The sequence below is a fragment of the Haemaphysalis longicornis genome, unplaced genomic scaffold (assembly GCF_048455015.1).
Source record: "Haemaphysalis longicornis isolate Haplotype H1 unplaced genomic scaffold, Haemaphysalis longicornis Haplotype H1 scaffold_17, whole genome shotgun sequence".
NCBI classification, from domain to species: Eukaryota; Metazoa; Arthropoda; class Arachnida; order Ixodida; family Ixodidae; genus Haemaphysalis; species Haemaphysalis longicornis.
The window spans coordinates 925,988-941,066 of record NW_027526276.1 but is presented as its reverse complement, the minus strand read 5'-3'; the positions used below and the strand labels follow the sequence as shown (position 1 = coordinate 941,066).

General features: G+C 45.0%; 1 protein-coding gene across 1 annotated transcript; it reads left to right on the top strand.

Annotated features, from left to right (window-relative positions):
• Positions 1–4,399: 4,399 nt before the first annotated feature.
• On the top strand, positions 4,400–14,742 carry LOC144166371 (uncharacterized). Its single transcript, XM_077695885.1, has 3 exons — positions 4,400–4,774; positions 6,277–6,383; positions 9,619–14,742. Exons 2-3 carry the CDS (start codon positions 6,308–6,310, stop codon positions 9,867–9,869), a joined length of 327 nt encoding a protein of 108 aa, XP_077552011.1. The 5' UTR covers positions 4,400–4,774; positions 6,277–6,307; the 3' UTR covers positions 9,870–14,742.
• Positions 14,743–15,079: the final 337 nt, after the last annotated feature.

The window sequence follows — 15,079 nt, the reverse complement described above, 5'->3', positions numbered from 1 at the left end:
TGAAGCGCGGTCGTCTCGTGCCGGCCCAAGAAGACAGCGGCAACACTGTTGCTCCAGGAGCCATTAAAGGGTAAGACACCACCGGGCGTTCAGCAAGCCGAGCGTGCGCAGTGGGGTGTGGACGGCGCAACAACAACAAGGGAGGGACATAGCCCCGACCATGAGAAGCTTCGCATCTCAAAAAAAAATCACGCCATATCCACGGAATGAATGATGATAAGTGGGGCGAAGCTCGAGAGGGGGAGATCATCGGTAACCGTAACTCTCCCGTGAAAGTTCGCCCATTACATCATTAAGAAAGACGTAAGACTGTGTGCGCACATTGTACAAATCAACTTTTATTTTCGGAGTCAATGCTCCCAGGCCCAGACCTGGTGAAAGACCCCGCGCCATCGAGGACTACCCCGCACCTCCGCCACAATTTGTCACGTAGGATGGGACACAACGGTAAAGAAAGAACTTTTATTTAGGGCGAACTTGTGCCCGAACAAGACGAGAGGAAACGAGCAAAGGTCCTTGCGTCTCGTTCGATCTCCGAGAACGACTGCCTGCGTTCGTGGCGTGATCTCTTGCGTGATCTCCCCCTCGCAGTGCACGTGCGCTCGCGCCTCCGTTGGCGAACACAGACAAGCTCGCGCTCCCGGTGCCGAGTTTGCGCTGCCGGTTGCAGCCGGTTCTTGCGCGTGCAACGCGGCCCACTTTGCGACATCTCCGAAAGCATGCGGCGGTCACGTACCACGAGACACAAGGGATGGACAAGGGATGAAATTTTTGAAATTTTTGAACGTTTTTACCTTGAAATCGTGTTATCCAGGAACGTAGTAACCGGTAAAAAAATACCGTAACACTATGGGGCATTTTTAAAGGGACCTGCAACATATTTTTATGTCTTTTTGGAAATCCTAATTGCTTGCCGTACGTAGTCACCCAAAACACCCAGTAATTAGATTAGGCGGTCGCAAAGTACCTCAGCCGAAAATGACTGCTCTATGCCCATCAGATAACATGTATCTGATCTTGGCATCTGATCTTGACATCATATCTTGGCATCATTCTCATTCCCCATTTTTCTTGGTCGGACCACATCTCTAGCATATGCGCAAAAGCTTCTCCATCACTTGGTTATCTACGACGCAACTTACGCAATTCCATGTCTAGTGTTCGTAAACTTGCTTTTCTAACATTCGTCCTCCCACAGCTAGAATTTGCTTCTTCTATATGGTCTCCGCATGAAAACTATCTAACTGACATGATTGAGTCTATTCAGAATCGGGCTGCTCGTTTCATATCATCTAATTACGATAGATACGTAATTGGGAGCTCCGTACTGAGAAGCTACGAACCTGAATTATGGTAACTTTATAGAAACATCACGACCGACACGATGTCGCCGTAACGTATCGCCAGAGGAGGCCATATTGTTTTCCATTCAAAGCACCTGGTCAGACTTAAGTGCCCTTCTGAAGCCGTATTCTGCGCGATGTTGGCGTAGACCAGTGTCGAAGTCAGGGCCCATCGCTGCCATGGTTCATTTTTGTTTCGTCTAAGCCCGGGGAAATTTCGGGGCTATCCGCTGCTGACAACGCCGGGTTTATGGCCTCACGGAGCAAGTAATACTTTCGCAATAGTGACTTTGCACTGATTAGTCGCGAAACGATAGTGTTCCTGGAAGCCATACATGTGCTGCAAAGTTTCACACTGAGCAGGACACACAGGGACAGAGAAGGCCTGTGCTCTATATACTGTACCCAGAGGTCGTCAGTTCTTAGATTTTCAGCTAGTTTGTATTGCTGATACAGTCAAACCCGGATATATCGAACTCGCAAAAAACGGTCATTAGTTCGATATATCGTATAATTCCATATATAATGTTTAAAGAATTTGACAATGCACAGAACGTACCTCATCACTAACTGTTGTTCACTTGCAAGATACATGCTCCGCGGGCACACTAGCGCGAGAAATAGTCTCCGATCTTCTTTTGCTTCATCATTTTCGAAGCATTGTTGAGCACACACTTTTCAACATTGTCAAGTGACTCGAAACAGCTGAGCCCACAGCCTTCTATTGCCGCGCAGTGGCGGCGAAGAACGCTCAGTGCGTGAAGAGCATCGGAACATGGGGGCGGGGCGGAACTCGTCGAGTCCTCACAGTTGAACACAGATGAACAAGGCGTACCAATGCGTCGTCAACCGCGAAAACACGAAAAGGGAAGCATGCGTAGAAGCGAGGGGAGAGAGAGCCCGCCGCGCGAGACTGGCGAGACAGCGGGAGAGTGTGGTCCAACCACTATTTCCAGGGGGTGGCTGTCAGAGCGAGCGAGAGCGCGAGCGCTTGGGCTAAGTGACTTTTCAAACTGGGGGAGGAGGCGTAGGCAGCTCGCCCAGCTGCCGCGCGGGAAAGCCAACTTCGGGGGCAATCTTGCGCTGCCGAAGTTCGATATATAGGTTGCGGCTGCCTTTTTTGTTCGATGTAGCCGTACTTTTTGCTATATATTCTCCCGGTAACATTATAGTGCACAATAATTGTTCGATATATGGGATAATTCGATGTAAACGGGTTCGATATAGTCGGGTTTGACTGTAGTTTTTTTTTATTATATTCAATCATATATGGCTGGAACAATCTGCTTAGTGTTAATTCTTGAAAGATTACCTTACGATTAAATTGGCTGCAAATTACCTTGGCTGCAAATAAAGCATCCATGAAGACAAAACAAGAGTTTGCTTATTTAAACGAATGCTTTCCCCCGATGACAACGGTACCAACGTTATCTCAAACTTCAAAACATAATCGAGATATCATAGAAATCTTGTGAAGTAGTGGCGACTCCTCAGCCACTTCCCAGAGATTTTCTGGGACGACAAAGAATCGTGCTTTTGCGATTGACTGCCGCCTACCTAAGCCACCGCCAAGAAAGATTACTGGGCGATTGTAGTGGGGCCTCTAATTCTGTTTGATCGTATCAATTGACTTTCAATTGACTGCCAGTGTGCAGTTAACACACTGATAACTATGTTTTACTGCTGGCCCATACTACGACACTCCTGCCATTTTACGTCACTTCAGTGCGATATATATATATATATATATATATATATATATATATATATATATATATATATATATATATATATATATATATATAGTGAATCGGAATTGGAAATGAGGGGCTCGCTGAAATAAGACAGAAATAAGAGTTGGCAGTCCATACAACCTCGGCAAGCAAAAGGGCAAAGGGGGGATGTGGTCGGTAATTGAAACAGATAAAGAATTTGGAAAGAAAGAAAGTGGAGAAAAAATGCCCGCAAGGTGGGATCCGAACCCACGACCTCACTTTCTTTCTTTCCAAATTCTTTATCTGTTTCAATGACCTACCACATCATCCCCTTTGCTTTCGGAGGTTTTATGGACTGCCAACTCTTATTTCTATATATAATAATATATATAATAATATATACATATATATATATATATATATATAATATATATATATATATATATATATATATATATATATATATATATATATATATATATATATATATATATATATATATATATATATATATATATATATATATATATATATATATATATATATATATATAAATATATATATTTTTTTTTTTTTTTTTTTTGAGAAAACGGTTGAGAGGTCACGGGTTCGATTCCCGGCGGCGGCGGTCGCTTTTCGGATGGAGGAGAAAAGCAAAAACGCCCGTGTGTGCGAGATTTCGGCGAAAGTTAAAGATCCCTAGGCGGTCAAAATTTATCCGGAGCCCTCCACTACGGCGCGCCTCGTCGCCTGCGTTCCTACAATCCGAGAAAGCGGTTGACTCAGGATTAAAAACAAAAACAGAGGTCTACTGACTGTTTTTGATCGTGAGTCAACCATTTTCTCAGATATTTTTTCTGGCTCCTCGAGAAGTTTCTTCTACTGATATATATATATATTTTTTTTTCTCCATTTTCTTTCTTTCTAAATTTTTTATCTGTTTCACTGACCTACCATATCTCCCCTTTGCTTCCTATTTCTGATATATATATATATATATATATATATCTTGCATTTTACGGGTAAACCGTCTTTTGCGGCCGGACCTCCGCAGAGTGAGCTACCAAACACTTTCAAATCAACAGATGTAGTTCTTCGTCTTCATGGGCCATTTAAGAATAAAAGCCCCACCAAGGTGCGAACGTGCCTTAATCTTAAGAGAAGTGCTGAAAGATGAAACGAGCAGAGTGCGAGACGGATGTGGCGAAACTCTTTCCCCAGCGGAAAACAAGCCTTCCACGATTTCTTGCTCTCATCGGGCGAGGACGAGACTGATCAAAATTCAACGAACGTTCTGTGCAATCACGCCTTCTCGAATAGCCAAATAGCCCCTGGCAACGGCGTCGACGCAGTTGCAGCCGCTATTCCACAATGCGTTGCCGAGGTGCTTCTATCGTGTAAACTGCCGTCCGTGGCCTCTGATCCTCGCTACGTGGAAACATACGCCGCAGCTGAAACACGAATATATCCACGAAAAGGCCGCAGCCGTGCACCTTTCGGTTTCTTTACCGTGTTTCAAGCTCATAAACTTCGCCTGCACAAGGGGTTGACGGGATATGACGAGTGAGTATTGCTGCTGGTGAATACATTTGCGTGTAGCTGGCAGTCTCGCACTAGGACAAGCAAGGAGCGTGGCTTCTTCGATTCTTTGTCCTGCACCTTCTCACGGGCATCGGTGAACCCTTCAGCCAAGGCACAGAAGAACGCTTGTTCCAGGTTAGTGCGAGAAAGAACCAAATATTGTATCCCGTGTTTGTTGTCGTCTCTCTTTTGCTTTCTCATGTATCGGTTCGCTTAGTAGTTTCGGAAAAGATGCGTGCGTTTTCGAGCGCAGGTTTGGCCCAAACTAACGTTATTTTTCATAAATTTGGAGCCCGCATGCCCCAAAAAGATTTTTCCGGAGGAGTCAAAGGTAACGAAACTACGAAGTTGTGTTCTCTCCGCCATGTTTCGTTCTTTCCCCTTTAGATTCGGCTTTAGTGTAAACTGCTTTAGAGTTAAAAATTTCGCTTTGACATGTCATCTCCCATTGTTGACGGTACGGGAAATAAGCAGGCACATTCCTTCTCCTGTCCAGCATGACCCACATCCCTGTAAGCTGTTCTAGAAAGCGATAGTGACTAGATTTAGGTCTACGAATAAGTGATATGCTTGGCGTAGCAAGAAATTATACACCGAAGCAAACTTTCTTGTAAAGTTACTAGTTTTAAATCTATATTCAATGGGAGTTCAAGTTCTAGCTTTGTTAGTGTTGCAGCGTAGTCGACCTTCAGAAACCCTAGTATTTGCGGTTTCTTGCCGAAACTAAATTTTGATGCACGCCTCGAAAAGGTGAGCGGGTTTGTCAGAATGTCCACGCCTAAAAAATGATTCGGTCGCCACAGAGCAGAGCATGACAGGTCATGGGGGTTCTGTTTCGTTGGACCGACATTTTCACTACAACGTACTACTGCTTTTATCAGACCTCCGTTCTCCTTCAGTTGTATAAAGCCTGCGCTGGTTATGTGTTCATTTGCCGCTCTAAAAGCAAAGCAAGAAATCTACCGCCAGAAGTGAGATATTTTGTGTGACGCCTTGGATTTTTTCTCCGTTGTGCGTATATACTGATCACAAGGGTGCGGGATACATTCCTTCCGCAGGAGATTCTGAATGTGACACCAACAATACCCTATGGATCTTCGTACGTTAATAAACCTAAGCAATCTAAATTCACCTCGAGGCCCCTCTTGATCGGGAGCGTAAGGCGGCCGCCTAGACCACAAGTCATCGCTTAAAGCAACTTATAATTGCCGGAATTATTCCCGCCTTTTGGCCTACTATGGGGCCTATGAGGTAGACACTTGTTAATTTCAGTGAAATGTGAATAGGAACGCCAGAAATGTATGCTGTTATTACTAGACACCCATGCCCACGCACACATGATGCACATCAACATCGGGCCAGAATGAAAGCAGCCACATCCATACATTACCTCTTTGTCGAGGACATCTGTTGCAGACCGATACCCATACACGAACGCGTAGCGTGTTTCCAGTATCGGTGTTTTACTGTATTTAAATCAGCACCAACATACTACTACAAATATTGCTGTTGCGAATTCGCTGGAACCGCTTCGCTTAGATAAACGTCAACACTTGCCGCCGCAGCCGGCCTCACTTTGGAGTGGTTGTTTGTGTCTGTTTTACTGTCATTTTCGTTTTGTTTTTGTTTTTTCAAAGAGACTCCTCTCTACTGTAAACTTCTCCGAAAATGGCTTCAAAATGGCTCGAAACGGCGCTCGTCGTCACTTCTCTGCTCATCATTTGTGGTCGTGCAGCGCCACCGAGTAAGTATTCTTTCTAATACATGCATCGCATTTCACAAATACTACCTCTACAAGACTTGTATGCCGGAGCGGCGGAACAAATACGTTACACGCAACTTCCCGGCATTGTAGGCGGTATATTTGTGCTGAATGCACATCCCCTGGACAGAACTGAGCCTATGTTACCACCGGCTCAGGCTCCTGGAAATTTTAATTTATATCACTCAAACGAAACTTTTCGGTATCTCAGAGGAGACGAAGACGCTGTGAGCGAAAAAAAATTATAAATCACAACTGCTATGTACATGCGGTGGAGGAGAAATAAACGTTTATACAACTGTAAGCGTTTCTATGTGGGAGCCCTCCTTAAACTAGGAAACTTTGGTCATTTTCTGCCCGACGGGCCCTGTCCACCAGTAGATGCTGGTCTTGAGGGTTGAGTGAGCCTCCCACTGTTCCAGGGTGGGGTTTGGTAGGGGGGCTAATGATGGCGATTGTCGGCACTCCCACACAATCTGGTAGAGAGTGTTGGGTCCGGGGCAGTGTTGAGTGTGTGTGCTTTTGGGTAGATGGCATGTAGTTGTGTTCCGTGGGGGTAGGAGTGTGTTTTGCATCTGTGTCAGGGTAGTGGTATTCTCTCTGTTCATTTTGTACTGGGTGGGGGGGAGCTATATCGTCGCAGTCACAAACTTTTTAGTCAGCTAATAATGTAGCTGTCCACCTCGCACTCTTCGAAGATGTCGTAGTCATTATTTGGGCATGGGGAGCGTCTTGTGGTTTCACCCTGCTCGTCATCACTGGGATGGTGCGACGACGTCTGCTATTCTGGGTTGATGGCCACGAGCATCGCCTTGTTGTTGGATTAGTCTATCGACGCGTGGCGTACTTCTTGCCCGACGGGGGTGCGAGTTTCGTACCGTTAAATCGGTGCACGTTCCTAGAGATATGGTGGGCTTTCCACGGCAGCTTCAATCGTCATTAGTTCATTAACTCTAGTGAGTACTGATATTTGTGGAAAGTTTTGTTTGCGTGTATAAAGATTCTGCGTATTAAGACCAGTGAGCGCTTGCCATTTACGTTCTTTTCATAGATCTTTTTCCGTTCCTCACCAGCCCTGGTTCAGTATTAACCTGCTATACTCAGAGACCCTTTTGTCCCTCTGTGAACACGCATAAGCCGATGTTCTTTTTCTATTGGCGTCACATCAAACTGGTAGTTGATTACTGGACTATGAGCTCCTGGAGGCCATAATCAACGGTCATACGCGAATCCACGTGAGTGTGTATGGGGCTACGTCTGTGTTGAACATTAACTTTAGTTGGGCCTAATATTGAACATAGTGACACGCATAGCAAGTACTACCATATGGGTCATGGTGGACGCCGCCGGCCCGCCGAAGACCCAATGGTGCCGACAAGCCACCGCATACTTAGGTTTGCTGGCACATGACGCAAAGCATCGAAAGGGAATTTTGATGGCGCGTTCGGGTCACGTACTGGATCGCTTGTAACACTCCTTCCATGCTTTCCAACAACTGCAAAATAACTAAGCTGTTCGGCTTCAGTACCCTACAGCTATAGCCTCAGGTTTTGTAGTGAACAGCCTGGGTTCAAGCCCCAGCAACATTAATTTTTGTTTCAAAAAACCCGTAATTTTTATTGCTGGATAACGTATTCTTAGCTCAATTCTACCTATTATTTTTAAGCACGGGTAGATTGGTAACTTGTAGGTTGGTTTAGGAGCGATGTGTGACATATCATTTCGGTTATATTATGATCTGCATCACACCAATAGAGCCGCCCTTGCAACTATCTCGGTAGAGAATATCGTCGTGACGTCTGCTTGCGCATTGCTGCCAATAGAGAATTCTGGTTGTGGCGACACGCATGCATATACAACGTGATCACATCATAAATTATGCTGTGAGAAGCAAGCTGAATATACTTTAAGAAGTCCCTGTAGGGCGCCTTCACCACAACGCTCTAGAATGACCAATCGAAGTGGCCTTGTGTGCAAGTCCGGCGAATGACGTGGCCAAGGATTCAATCTGAGTGAAAAGTGCGCTAAGAGATCGCGCAATCCAAAACGTTTGCGTGGCTTGCGTGTTTTCCCTGGACACATGTATTTTTTAACAGCAGAGCTGGTTAAGCTTGAGCTTGGTCCGATGGCATTCGCAATAATGTATGCAAAAAAAGGGGAACACGTGAGCGCGCCCCTCGTGAGTAGCGCCCGGCGTCATCCAGGTTTGCGCGTGGGCTTGTGCCACGTGAGGAGCTCACAAAAAGTATAAAAACACAGTTCACGTTCGTCCACGCCTGAAGTGGGGAGCGCAGAACAGCTCGCGCTACAGACGCTGAGTTCGCTAAGCTGGTTGCCACCGGCTCTAGCGCGTGCTAACGCGGTCCGCTTTGGCAGAGATGTGATAGCCTGCGGACAAACGGATCCGGGTCTGCAGGTGATGAAGAACGTTCAGCGGCAAGTTCGGAAAAATTATGTGGGCTGCAACAGTCGGGCCTCCGACGGAGGGCGAGGGGCCGCCAGCTCTGCCGTTTCCCCAGCCTTGCACCACTCGTGCAACCTGCACCAGTTGTTTTAGTAAAATAAGATGTTCGGCTTTGTCATTCACCTATTTCACACACTGGGCCACATCGATTGGTCATTCAGGAGTATTGTGGGGAAGACGGCTTACGGGACTTCTTAAGCGTGAAAGCTGGTTGGCAGTTGCCAGAGCGTCGCTACCATTACCTATAATCATCAAAACTGCAAAGGGAAAGTTCGTCGTTTTTATTGTGCAAAATTATGTGTTTTTAAATGCCTGAAATTGGAGAAAAAATGCGCAGTGGCTTGGACCCTATCCTACGATCTTCGCATTACGCTTCCGATGATTCACCAAATCAACCACTGGGGTGATTGCACTTCTCTCCACTTTCTGATGATGAAAAAAGGATGTTACATCCGGAACCTTAGTAATAACGGAAATAACGCGCTCTCTATTAGGGCTATTTTCTGAGGAAAAAGCGTAGCATAAAGTAGTTCTGGTATTGTTGAATTGCAGGGGCAGTTAAAATGCGATGATTCCTGGGTGCGGAGTGTTGTTTAGGCTCTTATCTTTTCTAATATCATAAGTATTTGCAGACAGGTATCTTCCCCTTATTCCAGTAATGCTGGGTTTTTAGTTACCTTAATTAATCGCTAGAACTACCAACATATACTTTGCCCCGCATTCTTATCTCGCCGTATCCCATACTCCCCGCAGAAGTCTGCGATCCCGCTGACCATGACGACTACGACGAGGACAAGGAAGTGGCCACGTGTCAGGGCTTCAGCCAGCAGACTGACTGCGAGATGGTGGTCGAGGCTGATGGATGCCGACGGTGCCACTGTCCACGAGCCTGCCCCTCCATTTACTGCGGCCTGCGCTGTCGCCGGGTGCTCAGGACCGGTGCATGCCCATACTGCGACTGCCGCCGCGGGAAGCAAGTCTACGTGCTGGGCAACAAGCCCTGAGTAACGCGCTGAGAATGTGACATGACTAGTGGTTGGTCTCTGTGTTGAAGGTACCCAGTACCCTTAAAATGTGCACACAAATGATTTCATTAAGAATTTGAAAAACTGTATTCAACGCCTGTAATAAGACATTTTGGAATGCTCCTTTAACGAGTTCCCAATAATGTTTTGAAAATGGTTAAAGGCTGGTTTTATCAGCAATTTGCCAGGTGCCTAAGAAAGGCACAAAATAGAGCTAGAAAGCGGAGAATGGAAATGTACGTATACTTTACCGCCTAGCGTGATAACTCTATAAAGATAGCCTCGTGGTCACACAAGATGAGCTCGCTATTAGAAATATTGGCGCAATAAGAAGTTTCTTGTTTATTGCTGTTTATATTGCTCCTGTATGTATTGCATCCTGAACTAATGGAACATAATGGGAAACAGCGCAAAAACAAACCTTGGACAAGAAAGACAACGGGACGAAGCACTACTAGCAACTATAACGTTTAATCGTCAAAACACACAAATATATACCCACACTCTAAGCCACCGCCAACACAAAAGTACAGAACAATCTACAATCTTGTAAAGTCACGGATAGATACAGATAGATACAGATAGACACGGATAGATACAGATAGATAGATAAAGTGTACCGTGCATCTTTCGGAGTCTGAACACGTGCGGTTTGGTTGTATGCAGTGTTTTTGGTGGTTGTTCCCCGTGACTGTACAAGATCGTAGATTGTACTGTACTTTTGTGTTGGCGGTGGCTTAGAGTGTGTGTACATATTTGTGTCTTTTGACGATTAAACGTTTCAGTTGCTATACTTGGTTACAACTCAAGAACGGCACCACCTCATGTAGTGTATCACTCCGCCAAAGCGCCGGACGCGTGACGTCAGTGCGCGCGCGTTTTGAAAGGGATTTGCTATGAATGCGTGATATCGTCTGCCTTGTCTCACGCAGTTTGTTTGTCGTCACTGGAGTCGTTTATAAGCATATTAAAGGGAAGGTGAAGCGGTTTTAGAATTAAAAGAAAAGTTGACTAGCAGCAAGTACACATTGAATAGTTCATGTGTACGAAATATTTTCGCAATACATGCAATAGAAGCGGCGCAATGAGCAAACAAAAGTGGCCCGATGCCCCGCCCCCATCTCGCCGCGCGATGCCGGAAGACCGAAGAGCGCGGGTGAAAACCGGCTTTAAAACGTCATACCTGGACTTCCGGCCGGACCGGCCGCCTCGGCCAGGCTCTTTTCGCCGTGTTTCCTTGTGAATGATACTTGTTGTTGTGGTTGATAGCACTCATTTGTACAATTTTCGTGTTCAAAAAGTATGCACGAACGCCAAACGAGGCGTATACGTTATCATGCCGTATTCCTAAGCAGAATAATGCCACGCCGGGATGCCTGATAACATACGGAAGCGACAGCCGAGGTGGCTGTGCTTGATGACAGAGAATATACTACACTACGTTAAATACTTTGTAAACCGCTCCAATGCGTTTTTTTTTTTTTTTTTGATGCGACGGACGTGAATGTTCACATTAGATCCTAGATTTAGGAAGGATGGGGAATACTGCTGTACTTTGGCCGGGGATGTTCCGTTCCATTCCAGAAACCAAGTCACATTTGTTCAGGAAATACTTGTTTCGTTATACGCGTCGATTTTCTTTCCCTATGGGCTCAGGACAGTGTTCAAAAAAACAATTTTTTGGCGAAACTAAAACAAGGGGCCAATCCTGATAGAAGTTCTCCCCCCGGCTAAGAGGTAAACAGTATTCCTACAAAGTAAAAGAACCAAGACAACCAGATTACTTATTTTGCAAGTATACATGTCACGATAAGGTGATGTTTGTCTGGAATTAAAAAAAAAACACCACTCCGAACCACCACCGTGCCATAATTTGTGTTGACTGCGGGGGCCTAATTTTTTGCCCAAGATTCCGTGTGGCTGCATATTATAACCTGGCAAGCACTTGTTGTCACTGAACCTCAAGTGTGCTCCAGTGATAGTCGGTGATATATATAATGATGATACTAAAAAATTAGGAGCGAAGAGTAAATATACGGCCTCTGTCCGACTAGCGCGGTAAATGCTTAAATCTAAAAAAGCTTGAACAGGCCAACGATTCATTACCACAAACGTTTGGTGATTGTTACCTAAAGTAACGTAACTACAACGTAACTGCCTTGTCCGACTGGTCTGTTAATTATAACGAGGTGGCCGTAATATTGTAGCACAATGCGCAACGCACAAGCGAAAATCAAGCCCTACTACAGCCAATAATGCTGAGCAGGCACTAGTATGCTGCAGTGTTTTCAGAATAAATGCATGTGAAGCAGTAAGACGCCACTCATCGAAGTGCAGCTAGCAATCGCAGAGGCCGTAGCGCCGCTGCCGAAATGGCGCGCGCGTGTGGGTCTGTGTACGGGGATGAGTAACGGGGCTGGGGTGGGCGACAACGAACAAAGGAAATGCGGAAGCAGAGTCTGCTTGTTGGTTTATGCGTGTACCGGCAAGATGTGTCTCGCATATACGTTTACAGCGCATGAACGCTATTTTTTCGCGCAGTGCACGTACGTGCTTTTCGCTGGTAGATTGTTTATAAAACGCCCATTAATCTCCGGCATAAATGGTTTTGTGTATAATAAGAAACAGTTACGGCAGTACCTAATATTAACATAAGGTATAAAATCCCCCTATGCAGGTTGCCTAATTCAAAAATATTTTGATGGAACCCACTAGTCGACGTCACAGTCACTGCTTTGGGGTTCTCTGTCGTGTAAAGCAAATTTAAGCTCCAAGATAATTGAACCAACAGCACGGGAAATTATAAAACAAACTTCCAGTCATGTGCGAAAATTAAACTGCAAGCTAAATTGCCGCAAAGGCAACTGTGCGATCGTTCGCAATGCTTCCGACAACCCGCGCGGCCGAAGGGTGTCCTCCTTTGACGTCATGACGAGCGCAACCAATCATGGGCGTCAAAAGACGAAAAGCGCGCGTCTTTCAAACGGGGCCGCGCTTTTTGCAAGATAAATGCCACTTGGACTCATGTACGATAAATTTCAATGTGATATTCGGAATCAGCGCGCAAGTAACTGTATAACTGTTAATCTAACTCAATTTTTTTGGAAAGCGCTTCAGCTTCCCTTTAAGTCAAAAAAATCACGGGAATAGCTCACGCCATGTTCAAAATATTCCCTGTAACGCACTACTTGCGCCGCGCGGAGAAACATCCGGCTACGGTGATAAGGTACAGCGGCCACTTCCGGTGCCGTTCTTAAGTTGTCACCGAGTATAGTAGCGCTTCGTCCCGTTGTTTTTCTTGTCCAAGTTTTTTTTTTGTACTGTTTCCCATTATGAACCTATACCAACAAGCCCAACTCGCAGTTCTTCTAAATGAACTAATAGAAATTTATGCGCCCTTTTCCCCAGCATATCATTTGTGGACCAGTTTCCATACCTCTAATCAGCCGCAGTTCTCCAAGACTTTGTATTTTTCTTCGCATGCCTGTCTCTTTGACGTATTCCCTGGTCGCTTTTTTTTTCTAGTTTATTTTGTGTATTTGTTTTGCTCTCAGCAATGCCGATTTTTTTAGAAGATAAGACGACTGCATTTTTCTGAGACCCACCCCTAACCCAACAAATTGCAATTATTCATGGCTTCGCAATCGTTCTTGATAGAACAGGTGAGGTAGATGCCACTTGTTATACTTTAGGCAAGCATTTCGCATTACTAATCGCTGTGAAGTAGTTCGTCCGCTCGAAACAATTGGCCTTCCAGTATACTCAATATATTGGGGTTTTTTTAGAATTTAACTAACTGGAGTCAGTTTGTTACAAATGGCTACGTTACACACCCCGCTACAAGTAAATTTTATTTCTCTTCAGAGGTAGTGCGCAAGAGTTTCTGTAAATTTATTTTAGTTTAGCCAAGTTGCTAACACAGCTGCACCGCTAGTTCGGATAAGACCGCCTAGTGAAATTACTTGGCAATAGCGATTTTCATCCACGCTGGCACCTGTCAGGAACCATGGGGCTTGTTGCTGAATGGTGAGAACCTGCATTCTTGAGGGCAACCGAAAAACAAAAATACCAGTACTTCCTGTGCACCTTCGCACCTCGACATCTGCTCAAAGTAAATGAATACAAATATCCCGTATCGACACCCAAAAACACCCTCTCTTGAAGTATACCCATGAAGGTTAGGTATGTGCATCACATTTTGCAAGCCTCGTCTAATTCTGCGAAAACCAAAGGACGTTCCTGCAGTTACTAAATTCCACGCATACACTCCTATCATTAAACCGTGACTTTAGCGCCGTTTAGGATCATCATACTACGCTTAATCATACTCACGCACTAGTAAGTATTGAGCAGAATGTATACGTTTCGTTTCTTCTAATGCGAGCGTCGTGCCCACAAACCTAATAACACCATTTGATATACAAAGCCACAAAAAGCAACAAACATTTACCTACCAGTTTGCTTTATACTATATAACAGGCAGTTGTGATTGTGTAACGTGCAGTATATGCAACCTATAGTAGCGCAGGACACCCACATGAAAAGTCGTTAACCTCTTATAGTGGGCGAACTCAGCCGTTTGAATATTCTTTCTTGCCCTGTGCGATAACCATATACAAGAAATTTTCTTTTTCTTCGTTACGGTCCAATAATATGTTACCAACTGACGTTGTTTGTTTATTTTCTAAACTGATTTGTTTTTGTGCCGTCTTTAAGTTGCCCGTGTATATTCGATGTGCTGACCTAATTTTCTGCTATATTAATGCGCTCTTTATTCGTCCATGTGTTATACTTTGTTTTGCCCTAGTGTTTCTGCTCAAACTGGTCTTGCAATATGTGCGAAATAAAATTAATGAAGTATCAGGCTTCACTACCTCTCCCCGCCTCATCGTATTGTCAATCCGCATGTTTCCCAACGTCAATGTCGATTACCATGTCCTCTCTCTCTATCTCTCTCTCTCTCTCTCTCTCTCTCTTTTACTGTGAGCACGTTCGGTACCTTCCTTTTTGCCTTATTTTCCCCGTATTAATTTATTGTAATTTCTCTGATATCCATTGGCCAAATGTGATTTTGGTCTAGTGGACGACCTCTACATTGTTCGCATTGCGAAGGTTCGCCGCAGTGTCGCCAACCGATTTCTCAAAAATTCCCCACTCCACAATCACACCTATCCCATATCCCCTCACGA